The 13,782-nt window shown below is 41.9% G+C and overlaps 1 protein-coding gene across 1 annotated transcript in view; it reads left to right on the plus strand.

The window, feature by feature from the left end:
- cop1 (COP1 E3 ubiquitin ligase) overlaps positions 1-13,782 on the plus strand; it is a 19,118-nt gene that overhangs the window by 2,932 nt on the left and 2,404 nt on the right. Inside the window, exons 6-19 of the mRNA XM_031874566.1 lie at positions 3,497-3,565; positions 3,650-3,709; positions 3,801-3,880; positions 4,259-4,322; positions 4,634-4,748; positions 5,852-5,987; positions 6,095-6,238; positions 6,607-6,715; positions 8,354-8,435; positions 8,532-8,648; positions 11,986-12,103; positions 12,929-13,053; positions 13,156-13,316; positions 13,533-13,577. Coding sequence (XP_031730426.1) covers positions 3,497-3,565; positions 3,650-3,709; positions 3,801-3,880; positions 4,259-4,322; positions 4,634-4,748; positions 5,852-5,987; positions 6,095-6,238; positions 6,607-6,715; positions 8,354-8,435; positions 8,532-8,648; positions 11,986-12,103; positions 12,929-13,053; positions 13,156-13,316; positions 13,533-13,577 — 1,425 coding nt within the window. The remainder of the gene's footprint in view (positions 1-3,496; positions 3,566-3,649; positions 3,710-3,800; positions 3,881-4,258; positions 4,323-4,633; positions 4,749-5,851; positions 5,988-6,094; positions 6,239-6,606; positions 6,716-8,353; positions 8,436-8,531; positions 8,649-11,985; positions 12,104-12,928; positions 13,054-13,155; positions 13,317-13,532; positions 13,578-13,782) is intronic.

The following is a 13,782-nucleotide window of genomic DNA, read 5'->3' on the forward strand; positions in this document are numbered from 1 at the left end:
GGGTGTGTCGGTCCTCTAGCCACCTCACGATTCCATTCAGAGAGCTATGATGTAATTATTAACTGCTATTTTTAAAACACAGCATATTTATAATGATTCTTAATTAAAAACAGATGAATTTACTTCCATTATCTTTTATTAATTCAATATTAGTAACAAATAGAAGAGAGGAGTCGACATTTAGAGCATTAGGAGAACGGTAAAATAAATCAAATGTTTCCTGTAAAAACGCAGAACTCATCATGTTGTGAGTCATGTAACATAACGAGCTAATAAGCAGAGATGGGCAAAAATACATCAGAGATGGGCAAAAATACATCAAAATGTATTTTGATATAAAATAGCCCTCAAATAAATGTATCAAAATAAAATACAAAATACTGGTGCCAGAAAATGTAACAAAATACAATACATGTATTTTGTATTTAAAATATAGGAAATACTTTTTTCTGGATTTTCTGTTTTCTCACAATTTGGTATAGCAGAGCATTCAAGGTTGGGCTATATAATGTACACAAAGCTCTGGTGAACCCCACACAAAGGAAGAACAGTCACAGACATGTTGTCCACCTGGCCAACTGTAGAATGTATGAAATAATAAAACTAAGAATACTTTCATAATATGCCTTTTAAATAAAATAAATTGGATATTTAATGTTTTTTTTTTTTTCTTTTTTTTTTCTTTTTAACAAATGAACATCTACTGTCACAGCCTGGCTAACTGAACTATATTATCTGCCAGTAATTGATATGGCATTATGACATTCACGTTGAGAAGATACAGCATAACTTGTAATACAGTGCAAGATTAAGATGGTCAGATGTCTCTTGATAAGGTTATCATGAACATACAAGCTCCCAATCTCCCTCTTCCTATATAGCTAGCTACTCGACTGATAAGTTAACTTGCTAAACACTGGCTATGCACTAGCCTAGACAGCATGCTACTGTCATTAGCATGTTAGCATCGATCGCTAGCTTGATATTATAACCATCACCATGTTTATACAATAGGCTATGTAGCCAGACCCAGACATAAATTATACATCAAGCTGGTTGACATCTGTCACACTCAGATAAAATATTTACATTGACAGACAATCCATTGAACTGCATGGAAGATCTGAAGACTGAACTCGTGAACTGTTTTTTGATTCATGGAGTAAGTATTTTGAGTATTTTAAATACAAAATTACTCCACTCTAAAGTATTTTGTTACAAATTACGTTAGATTTTTATCGGCCCTATCAAACACAAATTACAAAATACTCAAAAGTAATTGAAATACGTATTTCAAATTCAAGTAATAGAAATACTGCCCATCTCTGCTAATAAGTAATAAAGACTTCTCTTCTAACCAATGAGCATGCAGCTCTTTGTGAACATGTGGTTCAGCTCTTTCCTCACTGACTCCATGACTTCAGCTCTGCTTTGGTTCTAGAGTCTCTGAGTCCATCAACACAGGGATCGGTGGTGTGTCTTGGTTCAAAGAGTTCAACACAGAAAGCTCTGCTTCTCAGAGTTACAAATAGTTTCAGTCTACTTCCTGGTTCACTTCACTCTCTGCTAGTTTGGAAGAAGAAGAAGAAGTGAAATGTTTCCATCTGTTATCTTTTAATCCAGGAGGAGTCGGTCACATTGTTTCCATATTCACCAGAACTCTGCTAGCATGTAGCCTAGCGTAGCACGTAAACAAGATAACGTGTATTAGGTCTGTTGCATTCAGGGACCATAACCATTTATGTTGACAATAAGAAATGAGAACATATTCAATCATATAGAAGACAAATAAAAAAATTAAAAAAGCAGAAGTTTGAGAAGCTCCACATTTTGCCCTGGAAGGACCACAAAGGAATTTCATAAAAATCAAAGTTGCATCTTAACTGTTTTATAAACTGTCAGAAAAGGTGGTGTAGTAGTTCCTCAGAAACGATCAGAAATTCTCCCTTTCAAGTCGTGATTCCAATCATCACCGTCGCTCTGCCTGTGTATGTGGTGAGCACTCCCATTCTCCACTAGTTGAACCACATTATATGTCTGCAAGGAGATGCTTTAGGCTGTGCTTAAAGAGTCATATGGAATCGTGTGTGTGTGTGTGTGTGTGTGTGTGTGTGTGTGTTCTCTTGCTGAGTAAATGCAGTAAAACCCGGCACACATTGCTATCTCAGCGTGGCCTGGAACATCCCCGTTGGTTCTCGTCTTGACAATCCGTGTGAAGTTCCAGGAAAAGAGAAGTAGGAGCCACAGCCTATCCTGTTGACTTCTGTCCTGTCACAGCAGCACTCACTGTAGAAGTGACAGCAGGCATCATGTTTTAAAACGGAGACATTTAGGTGCAGCTGTCACATGAAACGCTGTTGCGCTGTGTTAGTTTTCTTGACAGGTAGTCCAGTAGCAGTGAGGCTGTGGATGTTTTTGTTGTGGCATCCACACACATGTGTTCAGTGATAGTTGGCTAGTTCAGTGACACAGCTATGCTTTAACAGTAAAGCTTTGTATGAGACCTTTTTTCAGCCAATGTGTAGCCAGGGACATCGATCACAGTATTTACACATTGAATTGTAGTCTTGGCACTAGGCTGCTACCAACGATAATTCTCATTGTTGATTCATTTGTCCAATATTTTCTCGATTTAATCGATTTGTTGTTTGGTCTATAAAATGGTGAAAAATGTCGATCTGTGTTTCCCAAAGCCCAAGATGACGTCGTCAAATGTCTTGTTTTGTCCGCGACTAACAGATATTCAGTTTACCGTCATCAAGGAGCAACACAACCAGAAAATATTCATATTTAAGACGCTGGACTCAGAGAACGTTGACCGTGTTTATCTTCCAAAATTACTCAAACAGATTAATTGATAATCGAAGTAGATGACGATTAATTTAATAGTTGACACCTAATGGATTAATCGTTGCAGCTCTACTTCATACCAAGTGTGCTGCAGGCAAATTAAATGAACGATTGGAGCTTTTGCAGTATCTGAACCAGATTTGTCAAGAACTTTAGCTTTGTGGTGTCCGTGAAGAGGCAGGTTAGCGTTCATGCTGTTGCTTGAGGGTCTGTCTGCGTCTGTTTTGTTGCCTTTCAATGAAATCCTGATACAAATATGTGCAGTGGATGTGTTACCCTACCTTCTCTGGTGTTTTTATTAGTTTAGACTGCATGAAGAAACATGCAGGACATGGTGCCCTCGGTTCGTTTTGTAATGCCAGAAATGCGAAGCACGAGAAACTTGTGGCTGCAGTTGTCAAAGAGCGTCTTCCAACAACCCCTCTGGTCTGGGATGGTTTCCTGTAGTTGAAGTGAATAGCATACTCGCTCCTCATAATCTGTGCCTCGTTTTCATCATTCCTTTTCTGCACAACGGCGCTTCAGTTTGCAATGCCAGGGATGGAAACAGCACTAGAACATTTTATTCCAGGAAAAGTTTTGTTACCTAAAAGAAATGGTACAATTCTTTGTGTGAAAATGAACTTGTCTCGTGTGTCTCCACTAGGAATCCCAAGCAGCTCAGAGACAGATCCTCATGGAGTTCCTTAAAGAAGCCAGGAGGAACAAGAGAGAGGTCCCGATGTGTTTAATAACCTTATTATAACTGTACTACTGTATAGAAAGATATATTCATCTCTATTTCTGGCTCCGTCAACAGCAACTGGAGCAACTGCAGAAAGAGCTCAGCTTTCTTGAAGAAGACATTAAGCGTGTTGAGGTAAAACAACAGAACCGTCATTTACGGCATGTTTAAATGGAAAGGTGGAGAAGCAGCACACGTGAAATGTTCTCTCTATGTCATGTTGCAGGAGATGAGCGGGCTGTACTGTCCCATGATGGAGGCCGAGTGTACGGTGCCCAATGTTGAGGCTCCCTCACCTGCTCCCAGGTACAGCTGACCTCCATGTTTTTAACATGACCTATCTACGAGTCATCACAACCAACCACATTCAGCTTCTCTGATACAAACACACACAGGCTTTACTGATTAAACTGCTATATGGTATATATATAATGGTACCAGATCTAGATAGAATAGGACCGGATCTGAGTAGACTAGTACCGGATCTGAGTAGACGAGTACCGGGTCTGGGTAAAAAAGGACGGTTCTGAGTAGAATAGGACCAGATCGGGGAAGAGTAGGACCAGATCATAATGGTCTAGATCTAGGTAGAATGAGAAGGAACTACTTTGTTAACCTCTAGTCAGGATGTTATGGCTGCCGTCCTCTGACTCATTGTCTGTTTGTTGTCTGCTCGTTGAGTAGCTGCAGTAGTATCATGGAGACACCAGACTACAGCCAGCCTCCAGGATTTGGTGGAACAACCCAGGTAACAGACATGCTGGTTGGATTATCCATTTCTTTAATGTTTACGTCTATTATCTGTTTTGTTTGCATATTTTTCATCAGCGCATTTTTTATAATATAGATGAATTCCATGGTTTTGCTTCCAAAGGAATATTAGAAAAAGTTCCATAGTTATTAAATGTCCACAAGCTCTCAGAAGCTTTGACACGTACTGTAGTGGTCACAATGGATATGAACCTAAAGACCTGTCGAGCAAAACATTCTCAGTAAAACTATGAGTGAGCGTTAACGGAGTAAGTTCAGCACTGACTTGACTACTCTCTGTTTCTCCAGGGCAAAAGACAGACCTGGTACAACAGCACCTTGGCATCCAGGAGAAAGAGGCTGACGGCTCATTTTGAGGATCTGGAGCAGTGCTACTTCTCCAACAAAATGTCACGCATCACAGGTAGCAATCCCTCAGTGAATGGCAGCATCACTCCCTCACAGCACCTGTAGATGGCAGATGTGTTTCTGTGGGACTGGATGTTCACTTCAAAGGGTTGACCTGTTTGCCTCACCCCAGTGTTATTGCTGAAGTTACTATTTTTTTAAATGAAGACCACATTTGCCACAAACTCCGCCGCTTGCTGTCACAGAGTGGGTTGTTTCTGATGAACAGTCTTGGCTGTCAGCAAAGGAAGAATGACACATGTGCTGCACGGCACAAAGCAGAAACCTGACATGCACAAAATGCTCCTTGTTTTTGTTTATTATATTCCTGTGATGATAATGTATTGCTGTTAAAATGTGACACGGAGCTGCTTCAGTATGGTTACATTTCCCTGTTTTACACACCTGTGGTTAGACACTCATGACATGCATGCAGTGTCGTCCCGCCTCGTTCACCGGCCCAGAGCTGATGAACAAAACCAGGCCGCTGGGCAGCACAGTGGCTAAATAATAGAGCTAACGACTAACGTTAACGGAGGCTGCAGTGAGTTACAGTACGATTCATTCAAGCATTCAAACAGACATTCTGATGCTTTCATGATGTATTTATTTTAAAATGTTGTTTTTGGCAAGAAACTTGAATGAATCCAGTTGTTTTCACATTAATATAAAATAGATATAAGAGAGAGTTAAACTTCCTAACACTAGCTACAAGCAGCTTATAACACATTAAAACTACAAAGGCCAAGATTTCTTTCTTTTTTTAAGCAAAGCAACTTTTGAAACAATCATTTGAATTGTGCGTTTTTAATCAAATAACCACTCTCGATAACAATAACAAAGAAAAGGGATAACGTGTAGAATTTTAACTGTTCATGCCGATTTTGGTTCGGTTGAAATAAATACTTTGAGCCGTCATCTGGAGCCTCCTTCACCAGCTGCTGTAACAAAAGACAACAACAATAAAAACCTCTCTGTATCGGCCGATAGGACACATCGACGATCTGCTTTTTGATGCCGATCGTCGATGGGCTTCTCTACTCTACACACAGCGTACAGCTCGTGTCCCCATTGCTCCTTGTGAACAGTATCTTAATAGTGTGCGTCTACTGTGTCCAGATGAAGGCAGGAACCTGAACCAGTTGGATGATTTCATGGAGTGTCTGTCTAAGTTTACCCGCTACAACTCTGTGCGGCCGCTCGCCACCCTCTCGTACGCCAGTGACCTCTACAACGGCTCCAGTATTGTCTCCAGGTAGGAAAAGGAAAACATTGACTTCTGAACATTTTGTTCAATGATTTTCAGTATGACCTTAATCAGCCCTCTCACTGTCAATGACTGCATTCTCACCTGTGTTCCAGTATTGAGTTTGACCGCGACTGTGACTACTTCGCCATCGCTGGTGTGACCAAGAAGATCAAGGTGTTTGAGTACGGCACAGTGATCCAGGATGCGGTGGACATCCACTACCCTGTCAATGAAATGACCTGCAATTCCAAAATCAGGTAGGGGAGTCAATGCGAGTGTTAAGGCTGCTTCTGATCTGCTTGTGATCCATGTGAGAACCTGTTTCTACACACATTTAGCGTAGATGGTCATGCAGGTAGAATGTGCTGACCCCTACAGCGCTGCTGTCTTCACTTAGAAAATCAAATCTACTTTTGTCCCCACATTTCTGCTTTGCTGGGCCATGCGTTGTCATGTTGTGCAGGCCCATAAACATCAAACCTGTGCATCAGATTTGTAAAAACATACTTTGTCAAAATCATTCTAGAAACCAAGGCCTGAGTCGAGACAAAGAGCCAATGAAGCAACTATTAGGAACAAATTGTGACCTTGAGTCTTGACGTGATCCCCACCTTGTTTGTTGTAGCTGTATCAGCTGGAGCAGCTACCACAAGAACCTTCTGGCCAGCAGTGATTACGAGGGTACCGTCATCCTGTGGGATGGATTCACCGGCCAGAGGTCCAAAGTCTACCAGGTATGACACTTAGGAGGTTCACACAGCTGAGCTGCTGGTGATAGAAGTCGTTGTAGCATGTATGACATTGTCTATCCTACAAGGCTGTGTCTCTAACATGCAGTTAGCCTACTTAGACAAGTCTAGCTGGGTTTAAATGTTTATGGCCCATAAAATAAGAAATAGGTAGAAAATAAGAGCCCCTCTTCCATAGATTCTTGCTGGAGGAGACACTCTCACTTTTTGGAGGAGACCAACACTTCAGTGGGCTGAACTCAACCTTAACACTTATTTAAAAAGAAACAAATGTCACTTTTTAAGCTGGTTCACCTGTTGCTCCCGTTGAAATATGAGAGCAGAGGATATTCGTGATTTTGTGAAAATTTGGCATCGATCTTGAGGAGTATACGAACATCAACAGTGACATCAAATGTGGTGATGACATGGTGATCACAAAGACAATAAAATCCTTCCCCAACCAGAAAGTCTGGATAATTGAACACGTGAGGGCACGATCCAAAAAAGCTGTTAGGAAGCATGCAGCATCACCACAGCAAGACTGAAGGCATCAAGGAGGCAAAGAGGAGGCATGAAGAGAGACTGGAGAGAGACCTCAACAGCACTAAAGATATGAGACAGGAGATCCAGAATGTCACAGGCTACAAAAGCAGGAGTGCTCCCATCATTTGTGAGGCCACATTACCAGATGAGCTGAACACCTTTTATACTCGCTTTGACCTCCTCAACAAAGAGTCAGCTGTCAAGTCTGCCCCGCCTCCAGAGGACCGCCCACTGTCAGTGTCCTCAGAGGATGTGAGGAAAACCCTGATGAGAGTGAATATGAGTAAAGCTGCTGGACCTGTTAACATCCCTGGTCCTGTACTATGAACATGTACCAACCAGCTAACTGATGTCATCACTGATATTTTCCACACATCACTGTCACAGGAGAGAGTTCCCACCTGCGTCAAGACAGCCGCCATCATCCCTGTACCTAAAACGTCTGCAGTGTCCAGTCTAAATGACTATCGCCCTGTGACACTCAGCCCCATCCTGATGAAGTGCTTTGAGGAACTGGTTCTCCAGCATATTAAAAACAACATCCAGCCTGGAACCTCACCCGTTTGCATTACTGATTGGTAAACGTATCACTCTGGTTTTAAGACTTCCTCACAAACAGACCCCAGCAACTCCTCTAGTGCTAAACTCCGGAGCCCCCCCAGGGCTGTGTGCTCAGCCCCCTCCTGTTCACGCTGTAGACCCACGACTGCTGCCCCAAACATGAAGAGAACTCTGTTGTGAGCAGGACAGGAGGGCTCTACAGCGTGTGATTGAAATCACCCAGAACATCATCGGTTTCCAGGATATTCAAAGACAAAACCCATGCAGACGTATCAGCTGTGGAACCACCACACTTCAGAGCATCTTCTTTCCTCTGGCTGTAAGATTCCTAAATTCATCCTCCACCCTCCACTGTGTAATATAGTTTTTTTTGTGTATGTGTTTTTTCTTGCAGCATTCTGGGCCTACAAACTGCATTTTGTTGTGCAACCCTGTTGTACAATGGCAATAAATGAACACTGCAACCTTGTGACTTTGTAGAGTTGATGTAGAGGAAACACTGCACCTTTTTTAAGGTTCCTTGTGCTTTCCTTTCAGGAACATGAAAAAAGGTGTTGGAGTGTTGACTTCAATCTAATGGACCCCAAGCTGTTAGCCTCCGGTTCTGATGATGCGAAAGGTAACGGAGGACCAGTAATGCTGTGTCTGACAGGCTTCAGTCATCATTCCTCTTCTCAGCGCAGAGAAATGTTAATGTCTGTTTATTGTGTTTCAGTGAAGCTTTGGTCGACCAATCTCGATAACTCTGTGGCCAGCATTGAGGCCAAGGCCAACGTCTGCTGTGTGAAGTTCAGCCCAACCTCCAGGTATCATCTGGCCTTTGGCTGTGCAGGTGAGCTCAGGCCTGCTTTTAGGTTGTGATCTTTGTCCTGTGAACTTACTGTGGGTAGAGATGGAAACTAGGCTTGTGCAATATGACTATTTATCATTCAACAGGTACCACTGTAATATTCCTCCCATGTCCACAACAACAGAACAATATTCAATTCCTAACGCCTTCCTAACGCCTGTTAGGAAGTGTGCACAATATTCAGTCTCTCTCTTTATTTCTCTTGCTTACTCTATGCTTCACCGCATTGTTGTATTGATATGCTAGCATACGTGTGACGCTGTGCGTAGGGCTGTGTCGAATGACTTTATCTGGTCCAATACGATGAAAGCCTTTGGACTATTGCACGCAATGTTTCTGTAAGTTATATATAATAATAATAATTTAAAGGTTAACATTATGAATGAATTTTTGATGCCCTAACTAAAACAATGCAAATGCATCTATCGATTCTGTGGTTTACAACAAAAGGAGAGAAGAGAGAACGCGAACTAAGTCATCTGTAAGCTGTGCGATAGACGAGTCGGGACTAATTATGGAAACACCGCAAATCTCCACTACCATCCTAAAAATCACCATCCATCAAAATATGCAAGTCTGTACCGACTCCATCCACAAAGAGCAGCCTCACCGAAATGTTTGCAGAGGCAAAAGAAAAGAAAAAGAAAAGCGAGAGTCAACCGTGGCGAGGGTGTGCGGGGGCAGTTCCAACTAGTTGTATTGATCGGATTTATTGTTCTCTGCATAAAAAATTGAGCATACTGCCTTTACATTGTGGCCACTTATGGATTTCTTTAAGAACATGCTTTAAAACCCTGCAGCATACTTGGTGTATAAGCAGGTCACAGTATAGGATCTGACCATTTCCACCAGTAAAATAAAGCAATGACTTAGCATCTAACAATAAGGACAAACGTTCTCATAGTAATAATATATCTCAAATAATGACATAGTATCTCAAATACTGAGAAACTTTCTCAAAACAATGAGTATCTCAAAATAACGAGACAATCCCGTTTTTTTTGATACTACAGTGCATCCAGAAAGTATTCACAGCGCTTCACTTTTTCCACATTTTGTTATGTTACAGCCTTATTCCAAAATGGATTAAATTCATTATTTTCCTCAACATTCTATACACATCAACCCATAATGACAAAGTGAAAACTGTTTTTTGCAAATTTTTGCAAATCTATTAAAAATAAAGAACGAAAACATAACATGTACATAAGTATTCACAGCCTTTGCCATGACACTCAAAATTTAGCTCAGGTGCATCCTGTTTCCACTGATCATCCTTGAGATGTTTCTACAACTTGATTGGAGTCCACTTGTGCTAAATTCAATTGATTGGACATGATTTAGAAAGGCACACACCTGTCTATATAAGGTACCACAGTTGACAGTGCATATCAGAGCATAAACCAAGCCATGAAGTCCAAGGAATTATCTGTAGACCTCCGAGACAGAATTGTATCGAGGCACAGATCTGGCGAAGGGTACAGAAAGAATTTCTGCAGCATTGAAAGTCCCAATGAGCACAGTGGCCTCCATCATCCGGAAATGGAAGAAGTTTGGAACCACCAGGACTCTTCCTAGAGTTGGCCGCCCAGCCAGACTGAGCGATCGGGGGAGAAGGGCCTTAGTCAGGGAGGTGACCAGGAACCCGATGGTCACTCTGACAGAGCTCCAGTGTTGTTCTATGAAGAGAGGAGAACCTTCCAGAAGGACAACCATCTCTGCAGCACTCCACAAATCAGGCCTGTTTGGTAGAGTGGCCAGACGGAGGCCACTCCTCAGTAAAAGCACATGACAGCCCGCCTGGAGTTTGCAAAAAGGCACCTGAAGGACTCTCAGACCATGAGAAACAAAATTCTCTGGTCTGATGAAATAAAGATTGAACTCTTTGGCATTCAGGCCAAAGATTGGCCTGAATGACAAGCGTCATGTCTGGAGGAAACCAGGCACTGCTCATCACCTGGCCAATACCATCCCTACAGTGAAGCATGGTGGTGGCAGCATCATGCTGTGGGGATGTTTTTCAGCGGGAGGAACTGGGAGACTAGTCAGGATTGAGGGAAAGATGAATGCAGCAATGTACAGAGACATCCTCGATGAAAACATGCTCCAGAGCGCTCTGGACCTCAGACTGGGTGACGGTTCATCTTCCAACAAGACAACGACCCGAAGCACACAGCCAAGATAACAAAGGAGTGGCTTCGGGACAACTCTGTGAATGTCCTTGAGTGGCCCAGCCAGAGCCCTGACTTGAACCCGATTGAACATCTCTGGAGAGATCTGAAAATGGCTGTGCACTGACGCTCCCCATCCAACCTGATGGAACTTGAGAGGTTCTGCAAAGAAGAATGGGAGAAACTGCCCAGAAATAGGTGTGCCAAGCTTGTGGAATCATACCCAAGAAGACTTGAGGCTGTAATTGCTGCCAAAGGTGCTTCAACAAAGTATTGAGCAAAGGCTGTGAATACTTAAGTACATGTTATGTTTTCGTTCTTTATTTTTAATAGATTTGCAAAAATTTTCAAAAAACAGTTTTCACTTTGTCATTATGGGTTGATGTGTATAGAATGTTGAGGAAAATAATGAATTTAATCCATTTTGGAATAAGGCTGTAACATAACAAAATGTGGAAAAAGTGAAGCGCTGTGAATACTTTCCGGATGCACTGTATATCATTTTTTTCATAAATTCTTTCAGAATAATATCTGTTCTCAAAATAATGATTTAGAAACATTCATAAGTCATTATTCTTTTGTTCATCACATTGACAGAAATGGGCCTCCATAGACTCAGGCCTTCCAATCAGTTCATTTATTTCGGATGTTAGAAGTCGGGGGGGGGGGGGGGGGTTGAGAATAAACCCCAGGCAAAGAAACTTGTTTTTCTTCTCATCGTGATGTATCGTTACACTCGCCTCACACCACTGCAGTTTGTCCTCGTACACGACAACATTTATTTTGTGGTTTCGTAGACTCCGGTGGTCCAGACAAACTTCTCAGAACTTCATTTTGTTACTCTCTCGAGGGAGAGATGAGTATTTGAAATATTCTCTTGTACAACTATCCAAGTCCTGATCCAATCCTGTGTCTCCAAGGTCCAAGTCCACCGAGCTTGAGCACAGAAGACGTTGAAGTTGTTGGTTTACTGTCTGTAGTGAAGTTTGGATGTTGGAATAACAGCCAGCAGGCACGTGTAGCGTTCACTCAACCAAGGCATTGCACCGTCATTGCACCATGGCGGCCTGGCTTGGTGGTGACTCGATGGGATCGACACTGAATGAATGCATACCTATATTATTTTTCTGTTTCCTTTTTGCTCGCAGACCACTGTGTCCACTACTATGATCTACGCAACACGAAGCAGCCCATCATGGTGTTTAAGGGCCACAGGAAGGCCGTGTCCTACGCCAAGTTTGTCAATGGAGAGGAAATAGTTTCTGCGTAAGTCCCTTCACCCTCATGTTCAGCTGATGATATTCTTCTATATACATACACAAGTTATTACACAAGTTATTACACAATCTATATAGACTAAATATTGTCTGCTTATAATTAGGGATGCCCCCCCCGAAACCCAGTTCTAAACAGGAACCGGTTCTAAATAAGTAAAACCCGGAGTATCGATGCGGTCCAGAGTTAGCGGTTCTGCTGTCGGTTCTCTGTCTCTTTGTCTTTGTCTCCGGCTCAGTACAGCGTGAGACTCCCATCATGATCAGAGAGATGAAAACACTAGAACTCTGGTCGTCTCAAACACAATAAAATGTGACCAACAAGCAGAACATCTGTCTGTTTGTGGAGCAGCCGTCAGGTGACGGTAGTGATGTCATACGTTAGTGATGTCACACGGAATTTGATCACAAGAACAGGATCATCAATGAAAGATAATCACTTGGCTGACAACGTATTTTAAAGATGTTAGAACTCAAGAAAGACTATTTCTTTACATACAAGAATAACAAAACAAAGTCAATACTTTTCTTAATTAATTGTCTTTCTGTCTCACAAAATAATCAAAACGAACCGATAAGAGTATCTTTAAGGAACCGAACCGACCATCAGAATCACTGAATACTAGTATCAATACAACCCTAACGATACCCGTCCCTACTTATGATGTAGTCCCTATACCAAATGCTTTACGCTGTGTTGACAAAAATACCCACAATGAAACACTTTAAAAGATGCTCAGATTTACAGGTTGACGATTACTAGTCTTCTCCCTCAGATTAGTGACTGGTTGAGTGTGTTTCCACCTTTGTTGGACAGGTCCACGGACAGTCAGCTGAAGCTGTGGAACGTCAACAAACCTCACTGCCTGCGCTCCTTCAAGGGTCACATCAATGAGAAGAACTTTGTGGGCCTGGCTTCCAATGGAGACTATGTTGCCTGTGGTGAGCATTGATTTAAAAACAAAGCATTGCCTTGATATTTCAAGCATTCTAGGACAACATGTGAGTAAAAACATCCCCTTTTTTCTTACTGTGTGTGTACAGGCAGTGAAAACAACTCCCTGTACCTCTACTACAAAGGGCTGTCAAAGACGCTGTTAACATTCAAGTTCGACACGGTGAAGAGTGTCCTGGACAAAGACAAGAAGGAAGACGACACCAACGAGTTTGTCAGCGCTGTCTGCTGGAGAGCGCTGCCCGACGGAGTGAGTTCATCTCATTATCCCACCGTTCATTTCAGGAAGATCACACACACACGGGCTCATCACAGCTGGCTGCTCTTCCTCTTGTCAAGAGGAAAACATGTTTGAGCTATGAATATGATTATATACATATGTTGTTTTAATGTATATTGTCCTGTAAGTGATGAATTATTCTTGTGCAACTTACACATGTTTTATGAATGATGATTTGTTTTTCAGGAGTCAAATGTCCTAATTGCTGCAAACAGTCAAGGAACAATTAAGGTTTGTATTTTGTACTAATAACTACAGGCCTACGATAACTAGCAACTTATTAGATTAGAGTCTTTGACATTTATTCCTTAAAGTTATTTCATAATTAATTCATCTTTGCAGATCTAATACAATAGGAACCTTCTGCTTTGCACTTTTGTAATCATGTTAGAGAGAGAGAGAGAGAGAGAGAGAGAGAGAGAGAGAGAGAGAGAGA

Source organism: Anarrhichthys ocellatus, unplaced genomic scaffold (assembly GCF_004355925.1).
Source record: "Anarrhichthys ocellatus isolate YVR2014 unplaced genomic scaffold, GSC_Weel_1.0 scaffold82, whole genome shotgun sequence".
In the NCBI taxonomy this organism is placed as follows: domain Eukaryota; kingdom Metazoa; phylum Chordata; class Actinopteri; order Perciformes; family Anarhichadidae; genus Anarrhichthys; species Anarrhichthys ocellatus.